Source organism: Peromyscus californicus, unplaced genomic scaffold (assembly GCF_007827085.1).
Source record: "Peromyscus californicus insignis strain IS unplaced genomic scaffold, ASM782708v3 Scaffold_6__1_contigs__length_162567912, whole genome shotgun sequence".
Taxonomy (NCBI): Eukaryota; Metazoa; Chordata; class Mammalia; order Rodentia; family Cricetidae; genus Peromyscus; species Peromyscus californicus.
The window spans coordinates 130,285,993-130,299,596 of record NW_026294584.1 but is presented as its reverse complement, the minus strand read 5'-3'; the positions used below and the strand labels follow the sequence as shown (position 1 = coordinate 130,299,596).

At 46.3% G+C, this 13,604-nt stretch overlaps 1 protein-coding gene across 2 annotated transcripts in view; it reads right to left on the bottom strand.

Moving 5' to 3' along the window:
* Nucleotides 1-9,371: 9,371 nt before the first annotated feature.
* Pparg (peroxisome proliferator activated receptor gamma) overlaps nt 9,372-13,604 on the bottom strand; it is a 136,244-nt gene continuing 132,011 nt past the window's right edge. For both annotated transcript variants that reach the window (XM_052721706.1, XM_052721707.1), the window contains exon 8: nt 9,372-9,817. In XM_052721706.1, coding sequence (XP_052577666.1) covers nt 9,570-9,817 — 248 coding nt within the window. In that variant the 3' untranslated portion in view covers nt 9,372-9,569. The remainder of the gene's footprint in view (nt 9,818-13,604) is intronic.

The following is a 13,604-nucleotide window of genomic DNA, read 5'->3' as shown; positions in this document are numbered from 1 at the left end:
CCCTGCCTCCAGCCCTCCGGCTTCCTCTGCTTGCCAGGCTGTTCTGTGGCTGCCAGCTTCTGTGTTTATCGCCATGAAAGTGAGTTCCTTGGTGGCCTGAGTCACACCAGCCTTATCTATGTGTCCCTAGAGGCTGAGGAGAGCTGGGGACAGGCAAGGCCAGTGAGCATTTACTGACATTGGGCTCTGTCCTTTTCTCTTCTTCCCTCTGCTGACCTCAGGCCACCTCCCCTTCCGTTGCCTCTCCCCAAGCTCAGACTCCTTTGTGGCGACTCCGCATGGCTAGAGGAGACACCTATGGTGTGTGGCGTCACTTGTGTGACATCGGGCAAGTCTTTTCCTAAAGGTCAATAGGGCTTGTGCCTCTTAAAGTGGGGTACATAGCCCTGTCTCATGGGTTTACAAAGCCATAAGGGAAAGGGAGCACCCCATCTTGGGGAGAGTTTTTCTTTTTGAAGTCCTTGGGGTAGGTAGAGTCAAGTGAGGCAATTAGGCTTTCAAATGATATTTTAAAACTAAAAAAAAAAAAAAAAAAAAAAAGTCAACTCTTGGTGTCCATGGCTTCCACCTAAGTGGAATTAACTTTGCATACACTATTAGGGAAAAGCCGTGTCTGTCCCGAGCACGTGCAGACTTGGGTCATTGTTTCCTAAACTGGTGTGGCACCTGTTTATATGGCACTTCTACTAGGCTGAGTGTTCTAATGCAGACACGGTTTCACATTTACAGAAGGGCATTTGAGGGTCCTATGCAAATACTGTGCTGTCTTACACATCCGTCCACAGCATCTGTGGATGTCGGGCCTGCAACCCGCGACTGTGCTTAGGTTCTCGGCCTAGCGCGACTGGCAAATTCATTCCCACTTGTCTCCCTGGGCTGTGGCCTCAGCAGACTGTTTCCTATGGGCTGTTTCCTTCCTGGAGTTTTCTGGGTCCTCCCTCAGGCTGCAGCCTCTGCCCAGGAGCTTCTGCAAGGCTGTAGCTTCCTGGAGGTCTGAGGGCCTTGTTACTCCTTGTCCTTTAGCGTCGGGGCTGATACTGTCTCCCTCATCTCCCAGCTCGCCTTGATCACCCTCTTCCGCTGGCTCCTCTGGCACTGCCCACACTTGGCATGTGGCCTCTGCGTTAGAGGTTCCTCTGCCTTCAGTGCCCTTGCCTTTTGCTCCTGGCCGGGTCCTGACCCATTCACTGCCTTACTAAGCTTGAGCCAGGACTCAGGAGGTGGAAGGCAGTTTATGAGCAAAGCGTGTGCGTGGTGTTTAAGAGAAGTCACCCTCATCAGGGGACAGAGCAAGGAGACAGCCTTGGCTAGCATCTTGCCGGTAGGAGGCAGCTCCTAAAAAAAGTCCCCCTTCATCAGCTGCTGTCCCGCCCCAGGAGCCCTGGGAGGCCTGGCCACGGTGCAGCTTTTCCAAGGCATGTTGCCCACCACTGTGGCAGCAACGGCAGCATCGTTGATAACATGGGCTCCTCCGAGGCATAACACGGGCTCCTCCGAGGCCTTTCTGGCGCTGACCCATCTGGCAAGCAGGGTGGCCAGGGACCCCAGGCCGAGCTGCCAGCAACTGAGTCAGCACAACGCCCTTCTCTCGGCAGCTTGGCTTCGGGTGGGAACCAACCAGCCATCCGGTGTCCCCGCCCCTGCCCTTGGAGGGAGCCAGCTCAGGCTGGAGCAGCCCCAGCCCCTTAATGAACACTGGCTGTGGCCTGGCCCAGGCCTGGGTCGCTCTGAGCTGAGAACACGCGCTCAGGCAGCAAAGAACGTGGGCCTCTGATGGGCAGCCAGAGTTCTGTCCTCTGGCCTGCCTCCCCAGGAGGCCCGAGGTCTTGGGATGTTAGGGCTGGAAGACAGAACAGCTTTCTAACTGTGCAGATGGAGAAACTGAGGCCCAGAGAGGAATCACCATGCCTTGTAGCTGCAGCAGGTATATGGCTGTGCCAGCATTCAAATGTACTCGGTTCCTGCCTCCCCAAACCTATACTCTTTCACTTTCCCAAGTAACACAACTAAAAAAGATAACCTGAATGGCGTGGGCTTCCACCTTTCTTTTGTAAACGTTTAGGCTAGCTCCCTGGACTCCCTGGGAGTCTAACTCTCTTATCTGCAATCAGTAGTGATAAGGTTTTGGTCCTGGTTCCTTTATTTGATCTTCCAGGAGACATGCAAGCTGGGTACCAGTAGTATAGATAGGTGGACAGAGAGGCCCATCCTTGACTCATGATGAATGGATGTTCAGGGACTTCTCCAGGCCAGATCCCAGGTCTCAGAGAGGACTTGCCCACAGCCTCATACTTAAAGAGGCAGGCCTGCCGGTCTGACCTTGGAGCCTCCACCCATACTCCATGCTTTGAGGTGTGTGGAAAATGGGCCTAGGGGTCCACTTTCCAACTCTTGCAGGGAACTTGTGCTGTTCCTGAGACCAGTGCTTGGCTCTAAACAGATCCCAGAAATGACATTCTCCTGGGAACATTTGCCCTGGAACATACTTACAAAACTCCAGAGGGATGGAAATATCCCAACCCACTCCCTACAGACTCAAATTAGCAATTTTCTTATTCATTATAACCCCTTTGGAAATTTAAACTATGTAATATTTATCTAAAATTAGGAGCAGAAGTCGCCAGAGAAAAGCCCTGATACTTTTGGAGAAAACGTTCCCTCAGCCTCATCCTTTGCATTTGTTCTAAATCAGAACACAGAACAGTTGTCTTTCAAATATTTCCCCCTTCCTAATACTTGTGGATCGGGGACAAACTCTTTTGAATATATTTTCACCCTACTTTAAAAATGCAGACTGTCATCCAGGCAATGGTGGTGCACACTTTTAATCCCAGCACTTGGGAGGCAGAGACAGGTGGATCTCTGAGTTCAAGGCCAGCCTGGTCTATGGAGTGAGTTCCAGGACCAGCCTGCACAGAGAAACCCTGTCTTGAAAAACAAACAAACAAAACAAAATTCTTGTTTTTATCTTGTGGCATATTCTGGACTCAAGGACATTAAGATAGAAAAACCTCCTCCATGGACCCAGGCTGTTAGCTTATACAGGTATTTTAAAAATACTTTCTCTTATTCATTCTCTCTCTCTCTCTCTCTCTCTCTCTCTCTCTCTCTCTCTCTCTCTCTCTCTCTCTCTCTCTCTCGTGTGTGTGTGTGTGTGTGTGTGTGTGTGTGTGTGTGTGTGTGTGTGTGATTGTAGAATGTGTATATGAGTGCAGTGCCTGCCAAGGCCAGAAGAGGGCATCAGATCATTTGAAGCTACAGTTACATGTGGTTGTGAGAGCTAGGAACCAAACTCAGGTCCTTCCCAAGAGCAGTATGTGCTCTTAACTGCCGAGCCATCTCTTTAGCTCTTGGATGTTTTTTTAAATTAAATTAAGTCAATGACAGTCTGTGGTGCTGGAGATAAATCCAAGGCCTCCTCCTGCACACTAGACAGGGCTCTGTCTCTGAGTGGCACCCCAGCTCTTCATGGGCACGTTAGTAATGGCAGCAATAATGCTTCCTGCAAGCAAGACTGACTGAGATGTGCCAAGAAACTCGGAGAATTACTTTACAGTCAGTATCACATCTAATCCTCACAATAACCCTGGAGATGGAGTTATTACCTCATTGTGCATTGGAGGGCAATTTAGTCCTAAAGAGATTAAGACCTTGGCCATATCCCCCTGGACATTAGACTGGAGCATGGTAGAGCTGGAATTTTAACCCCAGTCAGTATAACTCTGAAGTCTGCACCAGGAGGCTGTTATTTGGACATATTACATGCCAGGCTCTCACTAGCCTTATGTAACAATCTCTGAGCTTACCTGTGCCCAGGAAGCTTGCTCCATCTCTCCCCTTCTTTCCGCTGTCCATCATGGTTGCTTAGGTTTCTATTCATTTTGGGATTTTCTCCTTAAGCTACCAGCCCCTCTGGTGGTAGTGCTGGCATTTGGAAAGAGTATGGGTGTAGCAAACACTTTGAATATGTGAATCTCGGCTGACACCTAGGACTTCAGGTCCTATGTAACTACTTTGCTGTGGTATGGGAGACTGAACCCAGGGCCTTGAGCACACTAGACAGTGTTTGACCACTGAATTGTGACCATAGCCCTAATTCTCAGCCAAAGGATCCTTCTGAAAAACAGATGTTGAAGTAGGTGTGAGACAGGAATGGAAATGACCTTGAGATGTTCATGAACTAGGTGAAGCTCAGAGCTGCAGAAGGCCTTTGTAGGTTGGGGGTATGTGAGGCCTTGGCTCCTGGGAATGGGAGGGGATGGTGAGTTAGAGGGGGAATGCCATTGTGTGGGTCAGAAGACTGTCACTGTACTAGAGAGTTAAAGTGAGTCAGAATGAATCTCAGGGTGCATGAATAAGCATGATATGTGGGAACCGAGGGGCAGGGCCAGGCCTACAGGCTGAAAGTCCCCAAGGGGTCCATCCCTCCAGGTAGCCATCCAGGGCTGGGCCATCCTGGGGAGCTTTGGAGAGGGAATTTATACTTTGGGCAGCGTTGACTTTCGGGAAGCCTGCTTTCCAAACTTCAAATTTGATCATCTCCCTCTGCTGCTTGGCAGCTTCCTCTGGATTCCCATGGTCTCCAAACAGTCCAAGAGATCTCCTTACCATGGAGTGGATTTGCATCCCAGTCTGACACAGGCTTGGCCCCTCTGACTTTCCACCCTGACCCTCTTGGAGAGCTGGGACACTCTTGTATCCACCATACTCCATACTCTGTCACTTCTGGGTTCTATCTACTCGTCCACAGACTGTGATCTCTTGAGGGCAGGGCCTGTTCCCTCACCTTGATTCCTGGGTAGACTTTGCCAAGTATGAACTGTGGATGGGACTAGATAACGGCTGACCATCTTTTAACTCTGAGATCCTGTTATTTTGTGTGCTTGTTTGCTTATTTATTTATATATTTTTGAGGCAGGGTCTCAAGTAGCCTAGATTGTCCTTGAACTCCCTAAATAGCTGGGACTAGCTTTGGATTCCTAATTATCCTGCCTATTATCCTATTCCCAAGTGCTGGGATTACAGCTGTGCCACTATGCCTGGCTTTATTTATTGATGTGCGTATTTGTGTTGAAGCATGTGTGTGCATTTCTGAAGGCCAGAAGTTCCTCTATCTTATTTATGTATTTATTATTTATTTAGAGGCATGGCCCCATCAACATGGAGCTTGCTGGTTGGCTAGGCTGGTTGGCTCCTACATCCTTGGGATAAGTGGTCCTCCTGTCCATGTTTCCAGCATAAAGCTTCTACACGGACACTGGTGATATGAACTAAGGTCTTCACGATTGTACAACAAGCAGTTTACTCACTAAATCATCTCCCAGTCCACATTTATTTGTTTTTGATGCATAGTCTTGCTTTGTTGCCCAGGCTGCCTTCAAATTTCCAGGTTTAAGCAATTTTCCTGTGCCAGCCTCCCGACTAGGCAGCTGCTTCTTAATATACTTTTAAAAACTTTTTATTTACTCTGTGTGTGTGTGTGTGTGTGTGTGTGTGTGTGTGTGTGTGTGTGTGTACAAGTGTGCAGTCAGTCATGGATGAGGGAAGGGAACTTGCAGATCATAGGATAATGACACACACAGAGATGCCCAGGAGCTGAGCTGAGAACCAAGATGGAGTGAGGAAGGAGGAAAACAGGGGAGGTGTCTATCTAGTGAAGGTCAGATTCTTCAGCTCTGACCTCATGATAGCACTGTGATGTCATGGTGGAAATGAACTACGATTCTTGCCCTCAGGATTGGGAATGAAGAGCCCCATCCCAGTCCTTATTCCGGCATCCCCCTGCCCCTGCAACACGTACTCAGCCTCTGTCATCCCTGCTTCCTTCCTTCAGCATCTCAGTTGTATTAGACATCACACAAGTCAGAGCCCACTCATGGCAAGAACTTGCTCCTTGGTGGCTGAGAAAAGTCACTGGACTGCAGTGGCTGCTGCCTTCTTTTGTGGCCATCCCTCTGGTTTCTGACTTCAGATCCACAACTGGGAATCTGCAGTGTGACACCAGCTAACACCGCTGTACAGGGGACATGTTGGATAGAATGGGGGACCTCACACAGGCTAAGCACATGCTCTACCTCTGACACACACACACACACACACACACACACACACACACACACACACACTCTTTTCTTGCTTCCTTGCTCCTCACTTGGATTTAAACACAGAAGCCAAAGAAACAGAACAACAGCAACCGCCCGGAAACTCAGGTCAGCTCAGGTTTCCCACGGCTGGAGAAAAGGCTGTGGGACTCTGGTTTCGTGAGGAGCCTGCTGTCCTGGTGTCCCACTCATAGCACAACGATGTCAGAGGATGCTGGGCCATGGTCAGAGGAGGTGAGAGACAAGGGCTTGACTCTTGAGCATAGTTACTTTTCTTCCTATTTTTATTAACAGGCATCCCTAAGTATGTTTGTGCCTAGAGAAAGTGCTATGAATAACCGATGATGCATGTGTTGATTAACTTGTGAATCATGCTGGGGGGTGGTGGTGGGGGGAGCAGGAGCTTTAGAGATGAATATAATGTGTTGTAAAATATTTAGCAAATGATCATCCAAGCCACAGGGAAAAATCCGAGAGATGGGAATTTGAAAGCTGCCAGGATTTAAAAGCTATTTAACGCTAAGCATCGGTGCCAAAGAGTTGAGAGCATCCCTCTCCCCACTCCATTGGCAACAGAGCTTGAAAATGTGGAAAGGGCTTGGCTGGACTGTGGAGTGCTGGTGGGAACCGAGATCAGGCAGAGAGCTGAAAGGCTTTTTGTTTGAGAACCTTGTAAACAAGGGATCTCCTCCCAGGTCCCTCTGAGAGCCCCACCTTGCCTGTGGCTTGCACATTTTCTCTTACCATCTCCCCGATAAACTCCCAATGTGGCGCCAACATTGTGAAGACACCCGCCAGTCATCTGGATGTTTCAAAATCCCCGGATGAGCTGCATCAAGGCAGAAAGAAACCGCCATATGGCCGAGTGAATTTGTCACTCCCCTTCCAAATGTTTGGATGTCACTCAGACCCTGCCTTGGCTCTGCTTCCAATGTGGCTTAGCTCTATCTGTCATTTTAAAGGTTTGGACTCTGAGGCTGTCTTTCTGAGGGGCTTAGGGATTGTATATTTTTAGGGCTGGAGTCAAGACTCACTTTCATAATCTCACTCTTTGGAGATGCACTTCTTTCCAAGAAGAGGATGGAAAGATCTTTCTTGATGTTTTGGCTTGACAGTCCGCAACTCTATAAAGTTGTAGCCTCCTGGGTAGAAACGCCATGTGTTAAGGTAAATGAGGGGATAAATTAGGGCATGGGAAGAGTCATCCTGGAGAGCAGAGGCCTCATGGTCATCCAGTCACAGGGCATGCTTAAAAGAGTCAATGTGAATCTGATGGCTTTCACCGACCCAGAAGCCTCTACTGTAGGGAACAATCTGTAGTGTGCTTGCTGGCATTTGTTGTAAACATGACGGATCATGAGCCCTTGAGTACAGTAGAGTAAGGGATCTCTGGGCAAATGGCCATTGGGAGGCTCATGGGAAGAGCCACAGCATCCCTGCTGACTATGACTAGGGCCAGGTGGCAGCAAGGCCCCCCCTCTTCTGCCCTGTAGTTCTTGCTAGTTTGCTTTCCTGTAATGTCTTGTTGTCTTTCTTGCAGATTCTCAATTCAACACTGTCCTTGAGGCCTGCCTCCAAGTCCACAGGTTCCACCCTGAGTTTTCAGACTTCATGAATCTTCACTTCCCTGCAGACCATTCCCTAGCACGTGACTAAGTGCCCTGACCACTCATCTGGCACGTAATTAATTACCTGCATTATAATGTTTTAAGAAAGAGTCATGTTTTTCTTCTCAGCTCAATGGTAGGCTCATTTTGGCAGACTTCAACTCTTTAAAGTCTTAAAAATATTTATCTACTTTTTATTTGTGTGTAGAGGTCAGAAGACCACTTTTGTGAGCTGATTCTTGACTTGTCCCCTTTTGAAGCAGGGATTTTCTTGTTTCTACTGCTATGACTATTCCAGCTAACTGGCCTGAGAGCTTCTAGGACATTCTCTTGTCTCCGGCCCCATGTCACCCCAGCAGCGTTGGGATTAAAGATGCCTGCTACCAATGACTTTTGTGTGTGCCCCACGGCTGCAAAGTAGGCCGTCAGGCTTACAAGACTAGCACTTTCACTTGCTGAGGCATCTGCCCCTTCATTTTTTAAAAATTAAAAACTATTTTACTTATGGGTACGTATATGCCATGTATGTGTGGATGCCCAAAGAAAGTTTCAGATAGCCTGGAGCTGGGAGTTCTAGGTGGTTGTGAATGACCTGATGTGGGTGCTGGGAAGTGAATGGGGCAGCCAGTACTCTTAACCACTGAGTCATCTCTCCAGCCATTCCTTCCCTTTGATTTTAAGACAAGGTCTCATGTATCTTAGGCTGGCCTTGAACTTGATATATAGGCCATGTTGAAAGATAACCTTGCACTCCTGATCCTACTACCTCCATTTCCTGAATGCTAGAATTACAGGTTGCTTCTAACGTGATCCCCCCTCCCCCACACCACGTGGTAAGGATCAACCCCAGAGCTATCTGTTTGCTAGGTAAGCACTCTACTGACAGAGATACACCCCCAGACCCATAATGCTAACTCTTAAAACATTTGTGTTCTCTGAAGCTTCTAACAGTGTTGAGATGACACATTGGTGTCCCATTATTAGACAGTGCAGTTAGACTTACAAATCTGTGTGTTTTACATCCATGGGTCAAATATTTGGGGGGCACTTTTGTGAATTATTGAATTTTGTGACTCTTCCCATTCTTGTCATTATTTTCCAAACACCGCGGCATTACAGCGTACAACATTTCCACTATAGTAGGTATTGTAAGTATCTCGAGATGGTTTAAATGACAGGGGAGAGTGTGCATAGTTTATTTGCAAACATGCCATCTTATAAAATCTTGAACACCCATGGGGGTTTGGTACCTGGAACCAGACCCCAGGGCAGTGGAGGGATGGCAACATGTTAAACAGGTTGCTGGTGATGAGGACCTGAGTTCAACACCCCTCCCCCGAATCCACATGAAAATGCTAGATGGGGTAGTGCTGGGTTGGTGGAAGCAGGAGGCTCCTCGGGTCTCAATGACCAGCTAGTCTATTCTTATTTGATGGCTTCAGGCCAAAGAAAGACCCTCTTTCAAAGTAGGTAGATGATGCCCCTGAGAATGGCCCCTGAAGCTGTCTCTGGGCCTCCATGCACATGCACACACATAAACACAAATGTGAGCACATACATGTCAAAGAATGACCAAGGAAGAAAGGAGGAAAGAAATAAAATGGAGAAATCTGCCCCCAATGCAATAGGAGACATACGTTCAATCATTAAATACAATAAACAATTTCATAATGTGGTAATTTTTAATATTAAAAGTAAATTGTAAATGTATCTTTATAAACAATATGCATAAAATAGATCATGTTCTAAAACCTTTTGTTTTTAAAATGCTTTTTCACAGTAAATTTCTTAGGTGTCAGATTTTTCCCTCAAAATAATAGTGCAATTGAAAAGGAACAGGTCAGCGGGTGGGACTTCTCTGCTAATATAGATCCTTGTAGATCTCCTGGAGCAGGGGGTGAAGGCTCATGTCCGTCTCCGTCTTCTTGATCACATGCAAGAGCTGCACATGCTCTGTGACGATCTGCCTGAGGTCTGTCATCTTCTGGAGCACCTTGGCGAACAGCTGTGAGGACTCCGGGTGGTTCAGCTTGAGCTGGAGCTCCAGGGCCTGAAGCAGGTTATCTTGAATGTCCTCAATGGGTTTCACGTTCAGCAAGCCTGGGCGGTCTAGGAGAAACGAAAAGACGAAAGGAAGCTCCATCAAACATTCTCTGGGCTGGCTGTAAGGCCTGGGCAGCTTTAGGCAACTCCCTCTTCAAGCTAGAGATGAACCCTTGTCCTCAAGCTGTTAGGCACATGCTCTACTACAGAGCCAAGCCCCACCACCCATCCCGTCTCTGTCTTATTTCTTAAGCTGATGAGGATGAAGCTCTGCTGCTCACGGGCAAGACCAGAGGGTGGACTCAAGGCTCAAGTGCTTTGCATTCAGGACTAACTGTGTGATGTGACACCATCAGGAGCATTCTGTCCTCAACCCAACGCCTCTTCTGCCAACAAGTTTCTTGTTTCAGAAACCATATTTCCACCTTTGCTCCTCCTGGATGAAACTTTTTATAGCTTCTACCTACATTCTCATAACAGCTTCAAAAAAACTTTCAAGTGTAAGCCTTGCCGTTTTTTGAGTAGCATCGTACATCACGTTTCCAGCAAGATAAGACAGTAAGATAAAACAGTGCTTCACTTTGCAGGGATATTCCCCTCCCTACAGTGTAGCTGACATTTCTTCGGAGGGATGAGATTGCAGGTGTTTTTCATCAATTCTTAACATTTCTTTTTCCTTGTTTCTTTTCTATATTTCCATTTTGTTTTGAGGGGAGGTCTCACTGTATTGCCTAGGCAGACCCCAAACTCCTGGGCTCTCTCAGCCCTCCTGGCTCAGCCTCCCAGTCTGCAGCTACAGGAGTGCAGTACTTGGCAGGACACCCTCATGCTGGCTTACCTAACACAAAAGCAAATGCTGCTGCTAATGCCTTGCCACAAGTGTGACATTTGCTGTAGATTATGGTGAATATGTTTTACTTTTGATTTTCCAAGAATTTTAAAGTTTTCAATTTGTTTTATTCAGGAATGTTGGTTAAATTTTATTGAAGGCTTTTAAATGTTTCTATCTGAAGAGACATGCTATCTGAAGAGAGATGATTTTATCCTCACCTCGTGTAATGGATTATATTAATAGACTTCCTTATGTCCTTGCACTCATCTGTTAGGATCTTATTCGGGGCTTTGTAAGTAATAACTGTGGGCAATATGGCTGGAGTTTTATTGTCTGAACCATCCATTGTTCAGGTCATAACTGTGAACCAGCCTTAGGAGTAGAGTTCTGTTTTCCTTCAGTTTTGACCTGCTCCTTTGTGGTTTCTTGGAATTTGTTTGAAGAACCTTCTGGCCCTAGTGACAAATCCTTCACTAACTGGCTTTCTACAATGTATCAAGTAAAACAAGTAAATTCTTGTAGAATGGAGTTGTACATAATATTCTTTTATAATCTGGAATCTATTTTTATTACATTCTGTTAACGTTTCTTTTAGACTAAGTTAATATGCACAATAGTGAGCGGGTTTGATCATGACATTTCCATACATGTACAGAATGCACTTTGACCATATTCTCCCCCATTACCCTTCATCGTCCCATCCCCACTCCTGCTAAGCCCTTCTTCTTCCCAACTAGTCCCTGCCCTATTTTCTTTTTCTGTTTTGTGAACTAATGGAATCTACTGTTAGCTGAATGCTCTTTGTGTGTTTTTTCATTTTAAAAATCTTACTTGTAAAGGACTTACCTATTTTTTGTTTAAAAATTTAAAGATATCTGTGTATTTTGTCTGCATTACGTATGCACACCACATGCATGCCTGCTGTCTTTGGATGTCAGAAGAAGGCATCAGATCCCAACGGTTGTGAACCACTGGTTGGTGCTGGGAACTGAATCTGGGTCCTCTGCAAGAGCAGCCGGTACTCTAAACCACAGAGCCGTTTATACAGTCCTCCTTATGTTTTCATTAAAATGTAGCCTTTAGTTTTATTAATCAACTTTAAATCATATGTTTGTTTCAATGTTTAATTCCATTTTAAAAATAAGTTTGTTCATTTTCCCCTTTTTCTTCTTTCCTGATTTCTTTATTTGAGTGTTGTATTCTTTTACTTATGGGATTTCTCGATTTCTAGTGAACTCATTAAGACTCTAAATTTTCCTCCCAATGTCACTTTGGTTTCATCCCACAGGCTTCGGGAACAGGCTCTCATTGTTCTTTTCAAACAGCCTATCTTAGAATGCTGGCTTCATTGTTTAATCCAAGAACTACACAGAAGTGTGTTTTAAATTTTCATCCCCCCCACTTCTCTTTTAGAGTCGGGGTCTCTTTATGTGGTTCTGGCTAGCCTGGAACTCACTATGTAAACTATGCTGGTCTCGAACACACAAGAGATCTGCCTTCCTCTGCTTCTTGAGTGCTGGGATCAAAGGTGTGCTCTACTACACCTGCTGCTTTAAAATTTCTGAATAAAGGGTTTTGGTTTTGGTTCCTGTATTCTAGGTTCACTGCATTTGTTAGAATATAAGAGTTTTCTCCTTAAGACCTACTGAAGAAGGAGGCTTCATCTACAACATTTAGGACACACCCCAGATCTTCTATTGATTTCAGTTTAGCCCTGCAGGCTGCCCTCTCTCTATTAAATACTGCAGCTCTTCTTCCTTCACGGTAAGTTTACTCACATCTTTATATCCTTCTCATCGGCTGCTGTCCCTATGCCTCCGCCTCAGTTTCTCTAGTTATCCTTCTGCTCCAATCACACTATTCCAAATTCCTCAAACACCCAGACCCATGAGACTCTCTATAGAGACTCAGTGCCTTCTGCCTGAAGCCTCTTCACTTCACAGTGGATGCAGCTGCTCCTTCAAATGGAGCACCAGTATGATGGAATCCCTTCTCCTTATCCCTCTTCTCTTGTCCTCACCTTTTTGCTCTGGGCCCTAGAGCACCTTAGGACGACTCCGATCTCTACATTTGAGGTAGGCTTACCGAATGGCTCTATTTTCCCAGGATTGCGCACATCTGATCCAAACACTATATACATACTCAAGTCCTTCCCTTGTGTTGTCAGCACGGCACTCTCTTTCCTGCTGTGCCCAGGAAGTAGCAGTGTCCTCATGTCCCTGAGCCACCAGTGGATGGATGCCCAGTAAGCCCTCAGCTGGCCGAGTTAATGAGCAAGTGGTTGTTCTGGCCAAACGTCCCAGATAGAAGAGTATAATTCTAGTTGGTGAGCAACCCTGAAGGCAGAATCACCACATGGTAAAGGCATCTGCCATGAATGGTGCTTTGTTTTGCCATATCTAATAAACTCTCATGACCTTTACTGCACGGAGGCAAGGCTCAGGAGAACAGTGTGGTCTCAGGGTGGGACTTTGAGAACGTTCCCTCAATTTTACTTCTTTTTCATTACAGAAGGAAACGTCTTTGGTTTGACTTTGTTTCTTCTCTAACATTCCCATCAACTGGACTAAGTACAGGTTCCTTTGAAATTCCAGCATTAAATGTGGGACCACAGGAAAAATAACAACAGTGAAAAGTCTCAGACTCTGAGAATGACAAATGGTTTAGTCCTGGCCTAGAGAGTCCTCCCCTGAAAGTGTGGATTTTCAGTTGTGACACCACAGTGAAATCACTTGGGCCATCGAGGTGGCTCAGCAGGTAAAGCTCTTGTTGTTGTGTGGCCCTGATGACCTGAATTTGATCCTTAGAACCATGAGAAAAAGGGGGATGGACTCCACAGAGCTGTCCTCTGACCTCCTCATGTGTACCGTGGCTTGCATGTGTGTGTGTGTGTGTGTGTATGTTCACATCCACTAAAAAGAAATAAATAAACATTTCAAAAGTTAAGAAACCACTGAGGCTTCAAGAAAAGCTGAACTCTGAATTGGGGCTTTGGGGTAATGACTGCTGACCCCCCAAAAA